This window comes from Ciconia boyciana, chromosome 3 (assembly GCF_034638445.1).
Source record: "Ciconia boyciana chromosome 3, ASM3463844v1, whole genome shotgun sequence".
Classification (NCBI taxonomy): domain Eukaryota; kingdom Metazoa; phylum Chordata; class Aves; order Ciconiiformes; family Ciconiidae; genus Ciconia; species Ciconia boyciana.
In genome coordinates, this window is record NC_132936.1 from 35,985,699 (window position 1) to 36,006,481 (window position 20,783).

Below are 20,783 nucleotides of genomic sequence, written 5' to 3' on the forward strand. Positions count from 1 at the left end.
ATAAATAATGGTTATGTTGCATATAAACTTAAATAATACACAATAACACTGGGACATTCTCAACTATCAGATCTTTGTTCATTATATTATCTTAGTCTTAAAAGGAAAAGTTACCATATAAGGAAAAGCAAAGGGCTAAAGCTCTGCTTAAAATTCTTTGTCCTACTCCTGTGAACACCCCTGTAGACAAGACATGATCTCTGTTCAAGAATTTGACCTTATGTGATTTAACACAGATGTGGATGGCTTGAAAATGCAATGCAGATGGCTTTGAGTAATCAGCAAAACATGGGTTGCCTGACTTATCATCTTGTAAGATCATCTAAAGGGTACAGAGAACTAAAATCATGAACTGGGGCATACTTAGTGGTCATTTCAGACCGGAGGTTATGTCATCAGGATAGGAAGTATACTGAATCCTGTAAATAAATATTTATGTGCATTAGAAAAATGACAAGGAAACGCTGGTAAACTTTTGGTTGTTTTTTATCCAAAAGCCAAGGCTGCCTTTTCTTCAATTCAGTCATGTTTACCTCTAGATAAAAATGGCTCCGAAGTAGTATCTGAAAGGGTGGTCATCTCTTGTCCAACCAGGGGGCTGCTCTCTCCTCCTTCAAACATTCCAAAAACATTTACCTTATAGGTAGTTCCTGCCCTGCAATAGTTAAACAAATGTACTGTAACTAAAGTCACTTGGCTAGCTTAATGTTGGCACTTCACTTATGAAATCCTCATAGAAAAAATCCCCCATGGAAAAGAAGGTGCTAAAACATGAAGCCCAAAGACTAGTTCTACCACAAGACAGTGAAGTTTTGACAATTTAAAAGCCGATTCTAGATTCTATACTTCAATTTATAGCCTTCTTCATTCAAGTAATTTAAGACTAATAAAGACTAATATAATTAATTAATTATCCTATTTTTAATATATTTAGAATATTTGCATAACAGATTTTGACATGATCTGAAGCCTACTTTATAAATCCAGGCCTCTGAGAAAATAAACCAAGAACTAAACTAGGCTTTTTTTAACATGAGGTAAGGAACTTTTGGGAGGAAACTTTAGAAATCTCAGATTTCTCCAGTGCCTCATTAGCTTTCTCATATGTGAAATGGAGAACACAGCCTCTGCCCACTTCTTTGCCTCCTTCAGTTCCTGTGAGAACACCACAAGTGATGTGAATAATCTCAGAAAGAGCCCTGCCAGGTGCCTTTCAGAGGCTGCATAGCAAGATCCTCATAGCTTATTGACAAAATTACTTTCTTACTTACAGTAGATTTTGCCAGGCATTTCAATCCAAGATCATGATTAAACAAAACCCTAAGCTAAAGTTATTTAAAAAAAAAAGAAAAAGACATTAATTATTATCCATACCTAAGCTCCTCCAACACCACTGTGCTATCGTACGGCCCCACTATTAATTCTCCAAGACTCCCGTCATCTTCAGTAGGGTGGAAAGTTACTTTGTACCCCTTCACTCGCCCTGGGGCTGGCTCCCAGGTTACTCGGAAACTTGACATAGTTGAATCAGAAGTTCTCAGATTTCGAGGTGGCTTAAAGGGAGAGGCTGCAAGGATGGAAAACAAGGATTTAAATCAGGTCTGATTACAGAAAAACATCAACAAGTATGCTTTTATGTAAAAATCTATATGCAAATCCAGTATTAGTGGAAGCCCTAAACTCTTTGTGCCTTTCCTTTGACATAAAGACAAGTATCAAGAGGTGAAAGGTGAGATTCACTGCACCTAATTTTAGCTATCTAACCAATAGGTATGTGGGCTAAGTTTGTTATCAAGGCTCCTTCTACAGTCAACGGACTGAAGGATAGATAGCAATTCATCTCATCTATCTTAAACATTCACCTGATCTCACAATAAATGTTGACAATAGGTGGACTAACCACTGTCAGTCTTTCTCTCTATTAATTAAAGACTAGCCCTTTCCCTTTTAAATGGCAACAAGTAGGTGAGCCATATAGACCAAAAGAGAGAAATGGAAGCAGCTTCCTCTCAAACCAGCACTGAAAAAATCAGAATTTACTGCAGGTAAAAGTCACACCCAGCCAGTACTCAGCCACCAATATCACTTCTCAAGCTGCTTCCTCAGACCTCTGGGTCTCACAGGTCAGAGCATGGAGAGGGTGGAAGCAAGGACCCTTTTGTAGAAAAGGTCCTGCCAACAGTCCTCTCCCTTTACATGGTTAGGGCCTGGCAGCTCAAGCAACTTCACCAACCACAGGTGTGGCAGTGTGTCAAAAAAACATTCTTCAGAGGAGTGCCAGCCAAATAGCTTGAGATTTTTAGGTCAAGAGCAACTTCCTCTGAAGACTAATGGCTACCCAGTGCAGGTCACTCCTCACAGACAGACAGAGTGGTTAACAAGCCTACGGCTAGCTTCCGAATCACTTTTGCTTTTGTGTAAATCTAAAGTGCAGTTGTAGAAAATACTGCAGCCGTGTAATCTCAAAGTTGCAAAACTGAGAATTAGAGTAAACAGAAAGTCACCACTATAGCTTTGGAGTGAAAAGATGGAGGAAAAAAAAAAAGAGTTTGTCTTATCCCGGTGCCTAAGCAATTGTCTAACTATAGCTGAAAGATCATAAATATCCTCAGATAGTGAATTCTGCTGAGAAACAGTAGATACACTCTCACTCACAAGGAAAAATACAGCCTCTCTGTCTCATCTCCCATAATACTCTTCCCTGAATTATCATGACAGCTTTAACTAACAAGATCACTCAGGCTCCACTTGCTTCCAAAGAGTGATTACCACAATTATTTACACTGAAAGTACAGAGGCGTATCTCTATCAAGATGAACAGGTCAAAAATCAAAAGCATCTGGATGATCTGAATTTATCTCAGTATAATTTTCAAGATTGGAAAACTAGGTGTTGGTCAAGAGCTGATCAAGTTTTCATGACTCCTCCACATTAACCACATTTTCATTTAAAAATAAATCTTCCTTCGGTAACTGAGGTGCCAATATCGCCACTGTTAGGAGACTTGTTTCTGACTTCCTGTCATCACTCAATATGACATATGTTCAGAGAACAGAGAATGGCATGAAGTATTTACAGTGTACCTCAGTGAATGGCACTTATCCCACATGGGCAGAAACATCTTGAAAAAAATTCGCTTTTAATAATGGCTATCTATGGAAGCAGAAAACTGACTCTAAATCTGATCTGGATAGCAAGAGAATGTTTCCTTACAAAATGAAATACCAGCATTAGATACATACTAAAGGAAGAGTAGAATATAAGTTTTGCTTTTAACACAAAAATCCCCTCACCACGACTTAATAAATATTTTAGAGTTTCCATTTCTGAGAGAGAAGACAGCTTGTTGAAAAGACCATGGTCTCTGAGGTCAGGCTTCCACTGATGACTCTTCAAAATCATCTACTCCCCCTTTTTATTACCTCTGGTTTTCCACAGAAAATATAGTGACCAAAGAAGACAAATCTAAGTAACAGGATGCTGGGTAGCTATTTAATCAATACCCAGGACCAAAAGGCAAATTATGAAACAACTGACAATACTTGATTAAGTAGTCTGTTGATACACTGTCTTCCTCACAAAACACCTTGTTTTAACTTCTGATGATAGTGTTTCAAAATAATTCCAGTATTTTCAACTAGATTTTACAACATATTTACACCATCAATATCAACAGCAAAAAGCTGTGCTCAGGCTATGCCATAGTGAAGTTTCCAAGAAATCAAATTCTCTTCTCAACCTCTAACATTCTCTTCAATTTGCCTGTTAATTCATGATCTTGGCAGATTCCACCATACTTTTCCATGTACCATGAGTATTAATTTTAAGCACAAAACTTTAATTATCAATTCCTGTACAAGCTTGTGATACATACCTGTTGTACCTTCTGCTTTTCTTGACTTTCCTTGTCCAAAATCATAAATTGGAACAACACTGAGGTCATATGTAGTTCGCGGCTTAAGTCGTTTTAACACTATGCTTGTAGCAGGAGCATTTACTCTTCCAAACATCTGTCTTCCTCCACTGCGTGGTCGGTAGTACACACGATAAGACAAGACTTTCCCAGGTGAAGGCTGCCATGTAACTCTCATTGTATTTTCTGTCTCGTTGTCTACTGTCACAGTCCCGGCATTTGGTGACACTTTTCAGTGTAAAAATACGGATAAATGTTTACTTTGTCACATAAAGATATGTTCAAATGCATGCCTACAAAATGCATTCTGCTGTATTAAAAAAAAAAAATTGCCCTCTTTAAAATTACAGTATTTGATTGTGGGGAAGACACAGGGGAATCTCACAGACCATTGTTAAATTATTTTTTAATTGTAAAGGACTACACAAACATATGTGTGCTTTCCACTACAGAGAAAAAAAGAGGGAAGTATAAATTACATGACAACACAGCATAATTGGGAGTTTTATTTAGGCACACTTCTCAGTAATCTGTTAAGTAATGGATTCAGCACTCTCAAATGAAAGTTATAAATTATAAAGCCATTGGGTTTTTATGAACACAATGTCCTATAGACTTAAGATTTTCTAAGTTTCAAGTTTACAGATCTGATAAGGTACTGGTAAATACCTAAACAGCTGGGTGTTGGGCTCCATACAAACTACCCTGCAAATAGTGGTGAGTGACTTTCCAAATGCTTGGAAAATCACTCACCACTATTTGCAGGGTAGTATATGTGCTGAAATAAGCACATGGACTAATATAGCATTTTCTCTACAAATTGCAGCACTCGCCTTCTAAGAGATATTTTCCAGACTGTACAAATGTTACAAATGATCTGAAGTGAACTGAAAGGTATGTAATGCTGGCTGTCAGCCGGAATAAGCCATCTAGGTTTTGGCAAAACAGAACCTTCTTGGCATGCCAGAATCGGTCAGTATTTCATCACATGGTAAGGTAGGCTTTGCAGGCTACAGTATCCTCTCCCAGTCCTAGGAACAGAGAATTTCTAATTCTGTTTGCAGCAGAAAGATGCAATGTTAGTTAGTCTCAGGTCTGGGTCTATCGATAGGCCTGACAGCAAGTTCCCTCAGGCAGCACATTGAGAGAAACAACAAATGATATGGCTAAGCTGCCTACTTAACCTGGAAAAGGTTGGACAGCTAATGCTGCTGTTCTTGAAGAAAGAAGGAAGATGTGGGACAGCAGTCTGTTTTGACTCTGGGGAGTCAGCTCTTCCCAATGGCAGCAATCACTACTCTTGCAAGACCTTAAGAGCAACTATACTGGGTCAAGGACAAAGGTTAATGTAGTTCAGCAGCCTGCCTCCAACAGTAGTCAAAACAGATGCTTAGGAAAAAGTACAAGAACGTGTAAACACACATGATGCTTGCCCAGAGCACTCCCTCAGGCTTCATTTTCACGTGGCCCCTTTAGGCAAACAACAGAAACATCAAGGTTGATCCAGGGCATCCCTGCATTCATTCTGTCTCCTCTACTTGCCAGTTCTTGCTATACAACAGCAAGTTATCCCTGGCCTCTCAGTGTTTTTTACTTTGCCTACACTGCAGGAGAGGCTTGAGCCTGATTTGACTAATAGTACATAATGTTTATCAAATAAGAAAAAAGAAGAGCCTCAGGAAAGGTAAATAACAAACATCAAAATCCCTCAGTGAGCCTCAGTTTCAGGACTGTGAAGACTGGAAAGGGCAATAGCTTGGAAAGGAAATTCATTGATTCTCTGGGAATTTACCCCACCTTTCCTCCTTACTCTGTCCATAACACTTCTTCACCTGATTTCCAGCAGTCACACCAAACCTATGAAAGGCTGGCTTCAGAGTAATTTGCAGACAAAATCACATCTTAAAGTGGAAGCAATTCTTGCTGAATCCAAACCTACATGACGTAGAAGAGATTTTCCTTTTTTTTAATGGTCAAACAAAAAGCCAGAATTGACTGATCTGATGTGGCATTTTGGTTTGGGGGGACTTTTCAGAAAAAAAAGGTGAAGAAAAATAAGGTCCACTTTCTTTAAAATATGATAATTTCATCAAGAACAGAATGTTACAAATGGTAGTAATGTTGTACTACACTCACCATCAGTAAAAGCCTCTCCTTCTACGGGGTCTCCCTCTCCACTGCTGTAGGTTGCATATACGGAAATCCTGTATTTAGTCTCTGGCTCCAAGCCTTCTAGCACAGCATCCACTGTATTTCCAGGGACTCTCTTCTCTCCCATCGTATCATCATAAAGTGATTTCCATACTATCCTATAATCATTAACTGCTCCTGGAGCTGGTGTCCATGATAACCCCACTGTAGTGTCCGTTATGTCTGTGGTAACCAAATTACGTGGTGAACCACGTTCTGTAAGAAAGAAAACAGCAAATTGTCTCTAAAATACAAATAGCAAAAGTTAGCAAAGTACAAATGGAAAAGTAAAATTATCATAAGAGCAAAATCAAACTTTTCCCATCCATATTAGTTTCAATAACACACATTTGTAGTTCCAAGAGAAAATTGATGGATTTTTCAACAAAACACTTAAAGCTAACTTTAGATTATGAATGATCCGGTCCCTTACCATGCAAGATACTTAGCAGTTATTCTTTAGAATATGCAAAATAAAAATGGCATTAATCAAAGACTTGGAATGAAGCCAATGCTTAAATGTGTTGCAGCTCATTTAGGTAGGTTTTAACTCTCGAGTAAATAATTTTATTTCATTCATTCATCTTCACCCTGATGTGTGTAACATTTTTCTGGGGGAGACTTTTACCTGAGTGAAACAGTCTTTTATCTGACAACCTTATCTTCTTATTTAATAGTACTATTCTTATCTTCCAGACTACCACTTACCAGATCTATCAGCTATTTCTTTTTATGTTTACAACTGATTTGCAGTGTGTTTACTTCATGGCGCAATTACAGTAGAAAACAGTCTCCCACCTTTTCACTTGTAAGACTTGTACCTCTTTCCTCCCCATAGTTTGTTCCAGCCAGCTTGGAACAAAGGAAACAGCTCATTGGTCTGTGAAATCCAGTTGTCAGCTGGATGCATGAGTCTCACCTAACACACCAGCATAACTCCACTGCTTAAAAATGGAGCTAGTTGGTCTAAAGTGGTGCAGTGAAAGGAGTGCCTCTGTTTAATGTTCAACATACGTTTATAACATATGTTCAATTTTCCTATTGCAGTGGCTGGCTTTTGAAGGCAGGAAAGGAGCGCTGACTGGTGGGTTTAATGCAATCGCCTCACTGTAGCAAAATCTGCAAAAGGGATCTACAAAAGCAGATTCACATACACACAGAAGCCCTCGGTTCTTTGGTGTGTATTCTCTGTGGCCTACAGGACATTCCTGAGAGACTGCTTAGCAGGAGGACTTAAACACTTGACGTGGCCCCATGGCATCACAGTTAAGTTTTACCTGCAGTGATAAAAATATATCCCTATATTATACCACAACAACCACAGGACCAGAGTCAAAATTCTTTGAACACAGAAAAATTCAGTACCTATCCAATTTCCACTGCTTAAGCTCATTGCGAGAACAGACCTCACTGTTTTCAGAAGCCTGAAGCAGTTTCAGTCCAAGACTGAGCAACAAGTTGCTCAAAGTCATATACTGTGTTTTCACTTTTCATATTCATTTGTCTTTCACTTCCACCACAAATCTGAAACATTTCCAAACATAATCCCACAGGAGCAAACAGAACTACCTGTAGAAAGGCTTCATTTTGGAACTATCTCATTGCCAGCACAACTTCATTAAAACTGAGCCAATGAATCCCACTTGGCTAAATGATGAATGGAAATTAATATCAACCTATCTGAAAACAATGCTTACAGTATAATAAATGTTCATCAGCTATACAGATTACAGAATCAGAGGGTACCACTCCAATCACAAAGCTGACTCTCAAGTATAGCCAGTAGAGCATGTAATAGAATTCCTTTGTGTTGTGGGGGTTTTCTGATTTTAATTCACAGTCTTGAGACATCTCATCATGTTCTTCTGGAGGCAATTCTTTTTCCATCCTAACTCTGCATCAGTTCTTACAATTTTACTCTTCAAACTAATTTTTAGCCTCACAATATAAATCACCACAATTCATGGCACCTTCTCTTCAAAAAAAGGTTAGGATACAGAGGTTTTGGAAAAGTTCACTTGTTTATCATTTCACAACAATAGCAGTTGCATATAGTGAAAAAGTTACATTGAAAAGGCCTGATTCAGCTCATGCTTCATGCAGTCTCACTGAAATCAGTGACTGCATTAAATGAAAGCCAGGGCAGAATCTAAAGTCCAAAGACCAATTTTCCTGGAAGCCTGAAAAAAAGATTTGCCTTCAAAAGCAAATTACACCAATTTTTCTGTCTGCTCTTAAGCTTCTACTCCCAAATCTTGGCTTTTTCATACAATAAAAAAAGTATTAAGGCAATCCAAATGGAAAAAATACGGAAAACCTAACTTGATAGAATGCACAGATGTCTCACAATAAAAACCTCTCTTTCCATATTTTAATGTAATATAAATATACAAGTCACTTTATTTTGGCTACTTTAAAGCATGGCTCTGCCACAACATGATTTCAGTATTAAAGTATCTGCTACCACAGCACAATTTTTTGCAAGTCTACTCTTGGACACTACAGCTAATGATATATGTTGGAAATACTGCAAAAATAACTGCATATTTAAAACCGTTATTGATTAAGTCATTATTGAGGTTATTAAATAACAGAGGAAAATAATTTGTTTGGAATGAACTGTAATGAACACCAGTTACTGTAATGTGTTGGTTCTGAAAGAAATATCCTTTGGAACTAAATGTCTTTTTTATAAGGCAAGGTAAGAGAGGGAAAAGGGACTGGGATTCCTACCAAACCACTAGAACTAAATGGAAAATTTTTACTTCAAATAGTTGGAAACTGCTGACAAGACAACTTACCTACTAAAGGAAATTAGACTTTTTATATGTTACACTGCAACCGAGAACATTTCTTTAACATAACACACTAACTTGATTTGCACCTCATGTGTGAGGTGGAAGTTCACTGACGGCTTTTTTCTGCTTCACTGGATCTCCCACAAGTGTTTCTGTATTAGGGGAGCAGCTGTGTTTAAGATGCAGTCCAAGTAAGTCTTAAATTATTAGGATTCCTTCAAGTATTATCTAAGCTGCTACACTCAGAGTCAAGAAACATATTTATGCTCCACAATAACACTGGCATAATGTAGTGACTAGCAAACATACAATTAGACCTATCAGATTTTTTTCCCTTGAATTAAAACAAAATACCTAGTTACCTTGCTTACATTTCACAAAAAAAAAATCTACAACTGTAACACCTAAGCAGTCATTCTGTTGTTTGGTCCATGTGTTCAGAAATGCTTGCTGTACACCTGCTTCTTGCCTGCTTGTTTAAACAGGATGGATAAGGAATGTGGAAAGACAATGCACACTGTAAGAAAGAAAAGTGCTGGCTGGCTGGCTCACAAGTACTTAACAGTCAAAAGACTCCTGCTTTTTCCTGACTTGAAATGGAAGTTAAAGTCCGCCCATCACTTCATACATCCCCCAAGTCATCAGTAAGTGAGGAAGCAGTTGGTTCTTGAAAATTATCCCCTAACAGGCATTAAGTCCTATGATGCTCTGGAGCACTAAACCAGCTGGTGTAAGCACAGCTGTAAGCCATGGTGAGTACGTACACAGTAAAACAAAGTGCTTGCATGGACAGGTCAAACCCATGCCTGGGTGAGCAAGACCGTCACCAGTTTCAGGCTATCAGGTTCTCTTCAGAGCTGCAGTCTACCTACAGTCCCTTGTACATCGCTACCATCACTCAGTGCAGACACACTCTCAAAAATTAACTTGGTAACTTTCAGTAAGGTGCTTTTACATCCAGTTCTGGACTTCTGCAATGTCCAGTTTCCATATTATGTTTTTCCACTATAGTATGCCAGAGACACAATATAGTATTAAAGCAGTTTCCCTGTGTCCACTTGGCTCACTTCCATAGCTCTACAGCAATTACTGTTGTTGTGGAACACAAGACTGTGAATCAGCTAAAATTAAAATGTTGACATTCAGAAAAATCAAATGGCCTTATTCAAATGGCCTTTCCCCTCAGAAACATTCACATAACTCCAGCTGATTTCAGTGGGAGTTGTACATGCAGTTTGGGCCCAAAGTTTAAAAAATTTTCTGTATATGCTCTTAAAACCAGCTTTCAAAATCAACCTGCAGCAGTAAATTTCATGCAGAGCCATGTTTCATTTAAGTTAAACATGGGATTGATCTAAGCCAGCATCCTAAAAGGTCAGAATCAACTAAATAAATGAGCCTTCTCTTGCAGAGGCATATACCAACATTTTATGGCCTGAGTCCTGCCTTGTTTATGATAGCATACCTCAGGAGTATCCTATTAAGTCAGCAGGCTAGGTCACCGCAGCCAAGGATCCAAGTGCGCACATCAGATGAGATGGCAGCAGAATCACTTTAAGGTTTTACTCTAATGGTCAAACTCTCCTCAGCATTGGAGGAGGCACTCACTTTGGTCAGCTGACATCCTTGCCTCCAAGCCACAAAGTAGTTGGTTATTCCTGGGAGTACCAGCCCTCAGGCACGTAGAGAGGGGATGTGGACATGGTGCAGGGGAGAGCCAAGGACTTGCTACACAAAAAGAATGCTCACTTGACTCTGTTAGAGCACATTTCTTGCTCTTCTGCTACTGGGAATGCAGAAAAGTAAGAAGATGCAAATCAGGAGAGTTCTGACCCAAAAGAGAGGGACTTTGGCCAGAGCACTCCTGAGTTCCTGCTCTAGGATAAAGCCAAAAGGAATTCAAACTCAGTCCCTTTAATATTTTATCTATTTTTTCCAACAGTTAATCAGTTAACACTACTCTCAACTGTCTAGAAATATCTTTTTATTATTCATTGAACCTTCCCCTGTGTTAATTTTTTCTGATATATATTTCATTTCCTGTATAAAATTAAGATAATTTTTCACAGATTATCAAAAGTCAATTTCAAATGTCGGACTCAAAAATCTTGGAATGTATAATTTTAAAAATGCATGAAACAGCAATAAATCTCCTGAGGACACTGAGTCCTTGTTTCTGTCAGGACGGAAGCAGCACTACGCAGTCTGAACATTACATAAAGTCCCTGTGATATTCTAAAAACCTCATTGTAAGAAAATGTCACTTTAATTTGTACTACTCTGCCTGTAGGAGGTCATTCATTTCTAAAGCATTCTTATGTTACTATAGAAACAGCAAAAAGAAATAATTTATTTACCAAAGAACTACTATCCATTTTCTGACCAAAAAAAGAGCCCCCCCTAAAAAAATCCCCAAACCTAAGTTCTAAGAAATGTATACCCCAGAAAATACCTTAAAACTGAAAAGTGACTCAGTCATGACAACTTTTTTTAATATATCACTTTAGTACAGTCCAATTCTCACAGCACAAATAGCTACCCATCAATTGGGATGGCAGGATTGGGCCCTATATCACTGAAACATAAAGATTCTCTTTCTAAAGGGGAAGAGACTATGACATAATTTTCTCTCAAATTTATCTCCTGAATATAATATCTCCTACAGCTCTTGTTTATCTCCTACACCTCTTGTTTATTCTAAAATGTACAAAGGTAAGAAATAAAATGAGTTGACATCTCTGCTAACATAGACTAGCAGTCTCATTTCAAAAGAACTATGTCTATTTACAACAACAGTGTTTCTAGCCTAGGAACTTCACTGATATAAGTGGAAATGCTTTTAAATTTCTCAGTGCAAGCAAGATGGGAATGAATCTTTTTCTGAAAAAAGGGCTTTTTTTCTACATTTCTCTGAAATTTGTATTTAAAAGTGTAATGACTCCCCTGCTTAGAGTCAGTAACTGAAATATTCTTAAAGCTGTTCTGAAAAATATATAACTGCCAGCAAAAGGACAGTCATAAAATAGATCTGCAGCTTTCAAACTTTTCAGACATTCATTGGGATTAAACATTTCTGTGTACATTGCTTAATCTAGCAATGAATTTGTTTCTCTTTAAAACAACTGCAAATTATGAAAGTTAATCTATTTAGCAGCTAATGTACAGTATGTTCTTTTCATCTGACAGCATGCCTTTCGGCAGAAAACCAAATTCTTGCCAGACTTACAACCACTTCTCTTATTAAAAAACAGATTAGAAAAACAGTAGCTCTCACAAACTGCTCTCTGTCTGTTGCATTGACACTCACCACCCTCACCATGTTTATCATTGTGTTTTATTTCTAGTGTATGATGATTTGGGTAAGCTCATATGATCCCCAAAAAAAATTGAAAGCCAAATGGTTTATTTGGAGTGTTTGGGGATAAGAGGGAGACTTTTCCCTAAGGAATTCCTGTGGGTGTTTCTTGCTTGTTCTTCAGTCTGTATTATGTATCATCAAATATAACCATCAGCGCTAATTTGTTTAGTTCCCCCAGTTGTCACAAGCCTTGTTCCACCACAGAGCAAATGGCAGCCTGCACTGATTTAATTTACTTTAGCAGTTTCAGTGACTTTGTATGAGCTGAGTGGAATCACAGCCAACAAAATGTGTCTGAGAAAAATTTTTCCATGGCATCTTTATAGAAAGGCTCCAACCAAAGCTGCCTAGTGATGGATCACCATGCACTTTTGAAAGTGAGAGGATAAAAGCAAAGAGTTTTCTACAGAACATATTTTGCATGTACAGTTATGTTTAATGCAGTATGAAATATAAAGCTCCAGAACTTTCACCTCTGGATGGTACTTCATAACTGCAGACAAAATCAGCCAGTGACTGAAAGAGGCTGCATAAACGGTCAGAGCACTATAAATTTCCTAAAATCTGGATTACTGAAGAAGGAAAGCACACTCCTTCAACAGAGGGGCAAAAACATTGTATCCCTTTTCCCACTCCACAAACACAAAAAAGAAATAAACCTATTCTCTGTGAATAACAATCGCCTGTATGGTATGGAACAGCACCTTCAGAAATTAGTAATTTTCTGATTACTCATTTGCTAAACTCTCTATACCATGTTGTCTGTGAACAGTTCATAAAATTCTGATCCTCTGGCATCTGTTTATCTTTGGGCTGGACCAGATAGCTATGCAAACAGTTTATAGAAGAGATTATCTACAGTTACTTGGGGGAATATTTGTCCTCTCTGTTTTATGTGGAGAAACAATAAGAGCAAGCATATACTTAGCAAAAAGAAAAGCAAAAGGAGAAGCAGAGATTACCCAGCTGGTAAATGATATCAAGTACACAGTATGAGCATGTGGATTGATTTTCCTGAGTATCCTGAAACAAGCCACTTCAAAACACTGAAAAACTTCCATGCAGAGCAAAGCAGAGGAAGAGGAGGAACTTCCAAGAGCAATTTGTAACTGCTCCAAAATACTTTGGAGATAACATACATAACTGAAGAACCTTCAGCGAATGCCTGCGCAGACATGTTCTTGCAAATCATGTCAGAGCAGTCTAAAAATTGTCAGTTTTCTCTCTCTGCTGAAGGCTACCCTTGCAACTGAGATACAGTAACTGCCCATGTGAGTTCTCCTACTACATGCAGAGCAAAATAAATCATTACTGAAGGCAGTAAGAATGTTTGTCTACACCCTTAGTCACAGGGGACCATTTAATGACTCAGTAAAATTCCATAAACATCTCAGAGCTTGGATTTTTCATTTCCTGCCACTTGACTATACAATAGCTGGAGAAGCTACTGTATCCAGCTCCTCTTTTGTCACTTTCCTATTAGTGCTGAAATGTTCACTACATCCAAACTGATTTCTCTTATCAATACCGTAAACTAACAACTGTCCCAGTTTGAAAGACAATCTCAAGCCTAGCTCTTGATATGATGATGAACTGAAGTGGCCAGCAACTATGGCATCACTGACTGAATAGGTTTGGTGAGAATTCATATGGTGAAGACATCAAGTAAGCCCCACTAGGATTCCTGATACAGGAAAATACTTAAGTGCTCAGTACTTCAGTGCTGTTGGCAATGAAAAACACACACCTCACTATTTTGTTTCTCAGACACTGTGGCTCACGGAAAAACTAACTGAAATACTAAACACTTGTTATGCTTCCTTTCACAGCTTTTTTGTCATTACTGTTGATAAGTTTATTTCTCCAGGAGTTGAGATCTGTCCCATTCCCAGTCTCAGACAAGTTATTTCAGCTAATAGTTAGTCAAGTATTCCCTTCACTAACTTTTCAGCCGAGTCCAACCATGTTTATTTTAGCTTCACAGACAGCATGACTTCTTTTTTCAAGTAAAATTCTATACTAAGCTTTGAAGTTTGAATGTTATCTTTCAGTTCCAAAGTTGCAACCTTTTTATTCCTAATTGTTTTTCCTCAAAGGTTTTGCCTTTTTATCCTTCATTGAGGTAAGACAGTACCATACAGTGAAATATTGTCTTATATGTACTTCAACAGATACTCTGAGAACCTTTCATACCATTAGTCAGAGAGTCTTTTAAAATATCTATGGACCATGTCCAAAGAGTTTTGGCATAATTCAAGTATTTTTATTACCCCATGAAACTGCAGATATGCTGATTACTGAAATACATGGTGGATGTTCCATGAGGAAACATCATGATTTAGGCCTTTGCTGTCATGCAAACAGAAATTTGTATTCTATTCTTTACCTTTGATCACCCACTAATGGCTGACATCTGTATATGCTCTTACTAACATTTTATCTAAATGAGAAAAATTTAATAGACAGCTTTAATACGAAGAGTAATGTTTTCTGGAGTGCACTCTGATAGGATTTTCATATCCAGCTGACTCTTCAAAGGTTATGCACATTTCAGTCACAAAGCTATACCTGTCAAAATGGTAAAAGTAATTTTTAATTTGGTTTTCTCCCAGGTGAGGAACTGAATAAAAAGTAATTGAGTTAAGTGACAGGATACTCATTTATTCAAATTTATCCCAAGACAAAATCTGTCACAGAATTTTTTACGTAAGTTTTTAATTCAGTTGCTTACAGTAAAACCTCTTACAGGAATGCTTCTGTGTCCTTTTAAGTGCAACATCCATTTTAAACTCAATTTGCTTGCATATAAACCCATTCCTGAGCTATAGTCAACTATCCTTTTAAATTCTTTGACTCTCTAACCAATTTTCAGAATGTTTTTCTTCTTATTGACAATTTATCACTGCAGAAAGTCCAAATCAGAATCAGAGCCCTCCTGGGGGAGGGAGCACTGAAAGGACAAGACAGTCTCTACCTGAGACTGAATTCTGGTTTTCTGGTGACTCTGTCTTTTCAGTTCTGCTGTGTTTCATTCGTTCTCTCTGTTTAGAATGTGTTTTAACTGGAGCTCTAGGCAATGCTTTAAAAGACTTTTCTATTGCTCAAGTTTTATGATAGGGTAGAAAGCCAAGCTTATTTTATTAATTTGAAACACACTTGATCTCTCCAGAGCTCCATGTTAATAAAGGGTCTCTCACGGGTTTACTACAAAGATAATCAATGAAAACCTTTTCACCAAATGTAAACAGTTAATTTGGTCAATGCTTCACTAAAATTTGAGGTATCTCCCTATAGAAGTGGACAATTCAGTCTGTTTCACAGAGAGACAGAGGCCTCTCAAGATTCGCAAAGGAAGACCGAGGCGTTCCTCTCTCCACTGACAGCACAGAGAAAAAAGCAGGGATGTCAGGCTCCTCTGCTCACTTGGGATCCAGTCTGCTCTTGTTCTGAGAATGAAATTTGCATTCCTGGATGTACAGTGGCTCAGGTTCAACGGAAAGAGTAAAGGAGACTCTTGCCCAGCAAACACTATAGCCTTGTGAACATGCTGGGATATGAAGATGTGAATTCAAACTCTCTCAGACTGAATAAGGCCTACATCTCCACGCTCCCTCTTCCCCCAAAAAAGTGTTAGACCTAGTAGAATACCATACAAAACAAAATGGCAGCACTGCCACCAACAGGGAAGTTCATTAAGTCCTGATCACCTTTTGCTTTTCTGGAGGATATGGGCAGAATCCAGCTACCCGTTCTCCTTTACCTGGATCTCAGCAGTGTTCTGGGCAGGAGACAGGTTATTTTCTCCTACAAAAGGAGCATTTTGGATCTTGCATGGGTAGTGAAAATGGGGGACTTAGGGAACTTTCAGCATGAATTGCAAGGCGCCTGATTCTCTGGCGGTTGCATCCTGTCTCGGTGTAAGTAGGTGGATATAGTTGCCATCACAGAAACATGGTGGGATGACTCCCACAACGGGAGAGCTGCAATGAATGGCTATAAACTCTTCAGAAGGGATAGGCAAGGAAGGAGAGGCAGTGGGTTAGCCCTGTATGTTAGGGGGTGTTTTGATTGTCTAGAGCTTAATGAAGGTGATGATAGGGCTGGGTGTTCATGGGGGAAGGCCAACAAAGCAGATATCTTGATGGGAGTCTGTTATAGACCACCCAACCAGGATGCAGAGGCAGACGAAATATTCTATAAGCAGCTGGGAGAAGTCTCACAATTCCTAGCCCTTGTTCTCGTAGGGGACTTCAATTTACCAGATGTCTGCTGGAAATACAATACAGCAGAGAGGAAACAGTCTAGCAGGTTCCTGGAGTGTGTGGAAGATAACTTCCTGACACAGCTGGTGAGTGAGCCAACTAGGAAAGGCACCCCGCTGGACCTGTTGTTTGTGAACAGAGAAGGACTTGTGGGTGATGTGACGGTTGGAGGCTGTCTTGGGCATAGCAATCAAGAAATGATAGAGATTTTGATTCTTGGAGAAGTAAGGAGGAGGGTCAGCAGAACTGCTCCCTTGGGCTTCCAGAGGGCAGACTTTGGCCTGTTTAGGAGCCTGGTTGACAGAGTCCCTTGGGAGGCAGTCCTGAAGGGCAAAGGAGTCCAGGGAGGCTGGACATTCTTCAAGAAGGAAATCTGAAAGGCACAGGAGCAGGCCGTCCTTCCGCAAGTGATGAAAGATGAGCCGGCGGGGAAGAAGACCAGCCTGGCTGAACAGAGAGCTCTGGCTGGAACTCAGGGAAAAAAAGGAGAGTTTATGACCTTTGGAAGAAGGGGCAGGCAACTCAGGAGGACTACAAGGATGTCATGAGGTTCTGCAGGGAGGAAATTAGAAGGCCCAAAGCCCAACTAGAACTTAATCTGGCTACTGCCATAAAAGACAATTTTAAAAGTTTCTATAAATATATTAGCAACAAAAGGAGGGCTAAGGAGAATCTCCATCCTTTATTGGATGTGGGAGGAAACATAGTGACAAAGGATGAGGAGAAGGCTGAGGTACTTAACGCCTTCCTTGCCTCAGTCTTTAATGGTAAGACCAGTTGTTCTTGGGGTACCCAGCCCCCTGAGCTGGAAGACAGGGAGCAGAATGAACCCCCCATAATCCAAGGGGAAATGGTTAGCGACCTGCTACACCACTTAGACACACACCAGTATGTCTAAGGACGGGATCCACCCAAGGGTACTGAGGGAGCTGGCAGAAGTGCTCACCAAGCCACTTCCAATCCTTTATCAGCAGTCCTGGCTAACTGGGGAGGTCCCAGTTGACTGGAGGTTAGCAAATGTGACGCCCATCTACAAGAAGGGCCAGAAGGAGGATCCAGGGAACTACAGGTCTGTCAGTCTGACGTCGGTGCCGGGGAAGGTTATGGAGCAGATCATCTTGAGAACCATCATGTAGCACGTGCAGGACAAGCAGGTGATCAGGCCCAGTCAGCATGGGTTTATGAAAGGCAGGTCCTGCTTGACTAACTTGATCTCCTTCTATGACAAGATGACCTGCTTAGTGGATGAGCGAAAGGCTGTGGATGTTGTCTATCTAGACTTTAGTAAAGCCTTTGACACAGTTTCCCACAGCATTCTCCTGAAGTAACTGGCTGCTCATGGCTTGGACAGGTGTACTCTTCGCTGGGTAAAAAGCTGGCTGGATGGCCGGGCCCAAAGAGTGGTGGTGAATGGAGTTAAATCCAGTTGGTGGCCGGTCACAAGTGGTGTTCCCCAGGGGTCAGTACTGGGGCCAGTTCTGTTTAATATCTTTATCAATGATCTGGACAAGGGGATGGAGTGCACCCTCAGTAAGTTTGCAGATGACACCAAGTTGGGCAGGAGCATTCATCTGCTTGAGGGTAGGAAGGCTCTGCAGAGGGATCTGGACAGGCTGGATCAATGGGCCAAGGCCAATTGTATGAGATTCAACAAGGCTGAATGCTGGGTCCTGCACTTGGCTCACAACAACCCCATGCAACGCTACAGGCTTGGGGAAGAGTGGCTGGAAAGCTGCCTGGCGGAAAAGGACCTGGGGCTGTTGGTCGATAGCCAGCTGAATATGAGCTGGCAGTGTGCCCAGGTGGCCAAGAAAGCCAATAGCATCCTGGCTTGTATGAGAAATAGTGTGGCCAGCAGGACTAGGGAAATGATTGTCCCCCTGTTCTCGGCACTGGTGAGGCCGCACCTTGACTACTGTGTTCAGTTTTGGGCCCCTCACTACAAGAAAGACAGTGAGGTGCTGGAGCACGTCCAAAGAAGAGCAACGAAGCTGGTGGAGGGTCTAGAGAGCAAGTCTTATGAGGAGTGGCTGAGGGGTTGTTTAGCCTGGAGAAAAGGAGGCTGAGGGGAGACCTTAGCGCTCTCTACAACTACCTCAAAGGAGGTTGTAGCGAGGTGGGGGTTGGTCTCTTCTCCCAAGTAACAAGCCATAAGACAAGAGGAAATGGCCTCAAGTTGTGCCAGGAGAGGTTTGATTGGATATTAGGCAAAATTTCTTCACCAAAAGGGTTGTCAAGCATTGGAACATGCTGGCTGCCCAGGGAAGTGGCTGAGTAACCATCCCTAGAGGTACTTAAAAGACATGTAGATGTGGTGCTTAGGGACATGGTTTAGTGGTGGACTTGGCAGTGTTAGGTTAACAGTTGGACTTGATGATCTTAAAGGTCTTTTCCAACCTAAACGATTCTATGATTCTATGATTGGATCATTGTCTGAGACTTAGGAAGTGGGGCGGGCAGGGGTCTGGTGCCTAGCACTCAGTTGCTCCTTCTATAGTCAATGGACAGAGAAATGTTCCTTTGAAGGAAAAATGAGATCTCAGATTAACTACCTGCTTTCTGGAAGTATCTACCTCAATCACAGAAGAATCCTAGAGAGTCCATGCTGCAAACTGCAGTGTTCAAATAAGTGCCTAAATTTTAGTGGGATGAATTCAGTGCATTGGTGAATCATTGGAACTTTTTTTTTTTACAGTTTTCTATTTAAACTAGGTTTTCTGGTTTGTTTCCTAACATGTCATAAACAAACTGATGGAGAAACTGAGAGCCAAGTATATCCCTACTATAACTCTATTAGCATCAATGGACGAGTTTTAATTCCACATAATTAATCTGTAAGATGTTTTCAAGTGCCATGCCTACACAGCTGCAGTGCCAGATGTTAGCAATACATACCTGGCCAGCACAGAGCATAGTCACACTTCCTTTCATGGCCTAGGAGGCAGCTTTCCCTATCCTCTGACAATTAACAGATGACACTGAGAATGCTCACAGAGAAGAAGTCTGGGAAATTCTCCACTCAAAGGCAGAGCAAGAGCAGCCTCCCCTCCTTATAAGAAAGTCTTTGGCTCCGACTTACACTTTTGCCAGCATTCTGTTAATGCTCAGCTCCAGATTCTTACTCCTGTTAGTTCAAAGCAGGATATGATTCATTATTCCTATGCCTAGACTAGGTGTTGCTTCTGTAATGCAAAAATGGTCCCTGAACACCTTTCAGTCTCAGTACAGTAGAAACCCTGCAAATTTTCAAACGGATGAGATACTTTAACCCCGTTAATTAATCCTGTTACATTAAGAACAATCTGCCACTAAAACTGCTCAGAAGTTGAGAGTTATAAGACCAAATATTTCACTGAGATTGGTGTGGAAGTACAGTCAGTTTTGGTTGGTCCTTCTGGCAATACCTTTTTCAGGACGGTTAGACTAGATGATCTTAGAGGTCTTTTCCAACCTTAATGATTCTATGATTCAAGAGACCCAGAGTCCCCTCCACAACCAGTGATTTGACCCCACTGTTTTCCCTGATGGACAGTAGGTTTGGAAAATCCCTGTGAAGTAGGAGAATGTCTTTATGCCTATTTTTCATTCACATATTTACTTCTACAGGCAACTCAGGAATCCAGTACACTTTAAGACACCTTAAACATCAATCAATAAATGAATGACTGTACAGAAAAAATAAATAATTACCTTCAAGTGTTTCTCCCTCTCCAGAAAGGGCCTCTCCTGCTCCAGAGGCATACAAGGCAGACACAGTCAATGCATACCTAGTGGCTTGGTCTAAACCTTTCAGCACTTTAGAGGTAGTGTCACCTTTCACAGTCACTTCCTTAGTTTCACCTCCTGCGACTGGAGTGTATGTTATAAAGTACTGCTGCACTTTGCCAGGAGCAGCACTCCAAGACAGCTTCATTGTTGATGTTGTAGCATCAGAAACTCTCAAATTTCTTGGATTTCCTCGGACTGCACATGTCAAAAGATGTTGAAAACAAGTTGAAGCAAGCTTCATTTCTTGGTTTATTTTTTAGGTTACCACAACATAGGACTTAATGCTGAGAGAATAATTCCTGAATAGCCTGTCCTAACACTGCTACAGTATAACTTTACTGTAACAGAATTGTACAATTCCATCCCCACCCTCCTTAGGCAAAAATGCCCAATAAAGTCTTTTTGCTCCTATTTTTTTCTATTAAAACCACAGCCTCAATCCTGGAACATTTATACATACTAGCACCTGAATATATGCTCAACTTCAACACACC

The 20,783-nt window shown here is 40.0% G+C and overlaps 1 protein-coding gene across 8 annotated transcripts in view; it reads right to left on the minus strand.

Moving 5' to 3' along the window:
* The window catches only part of COL12A1 (collagen type XII alpha 1 chain), a 106,009-nt gene that overhangs the window by 63,580 nt on the left and 21,646 nt on the right, over window positions 1-20,783 (minus strand). For 6 of the 8 annotated variants that reach the window (XM_072855302.1, XM_072855304.1, XM_072855303.1 and 3 more), the window contains 5 exons: window positions 20,212-20,484; window positions 6,050-6,319; window positions 3,875-4,141; window positions 1,375-1,567; window positions 534-655 (listed from right to left, as the gene is read on the minus strand). The exons of the other annotated variants lie outside the window; for them this stretch is intronic. In XM_072855302.1, the coding sequence (XP_072711403.1) occupies window positions 534-655; window positions 1,375-1,567; window positions 3,875-4,141; window positions 6,050-6,319; window positions 20,212-20,484 (1,125 nt within the window). The remainder of the gene's footprint in view (window positions 1-533; window positions 656-1,374; window positions 1,568-3,874; window positions 4,142-6,049; window positions 6,320-20,211; window positions 20,485-20,783) is intronic. 8 annotated transcript variants of the gene reach the window in all.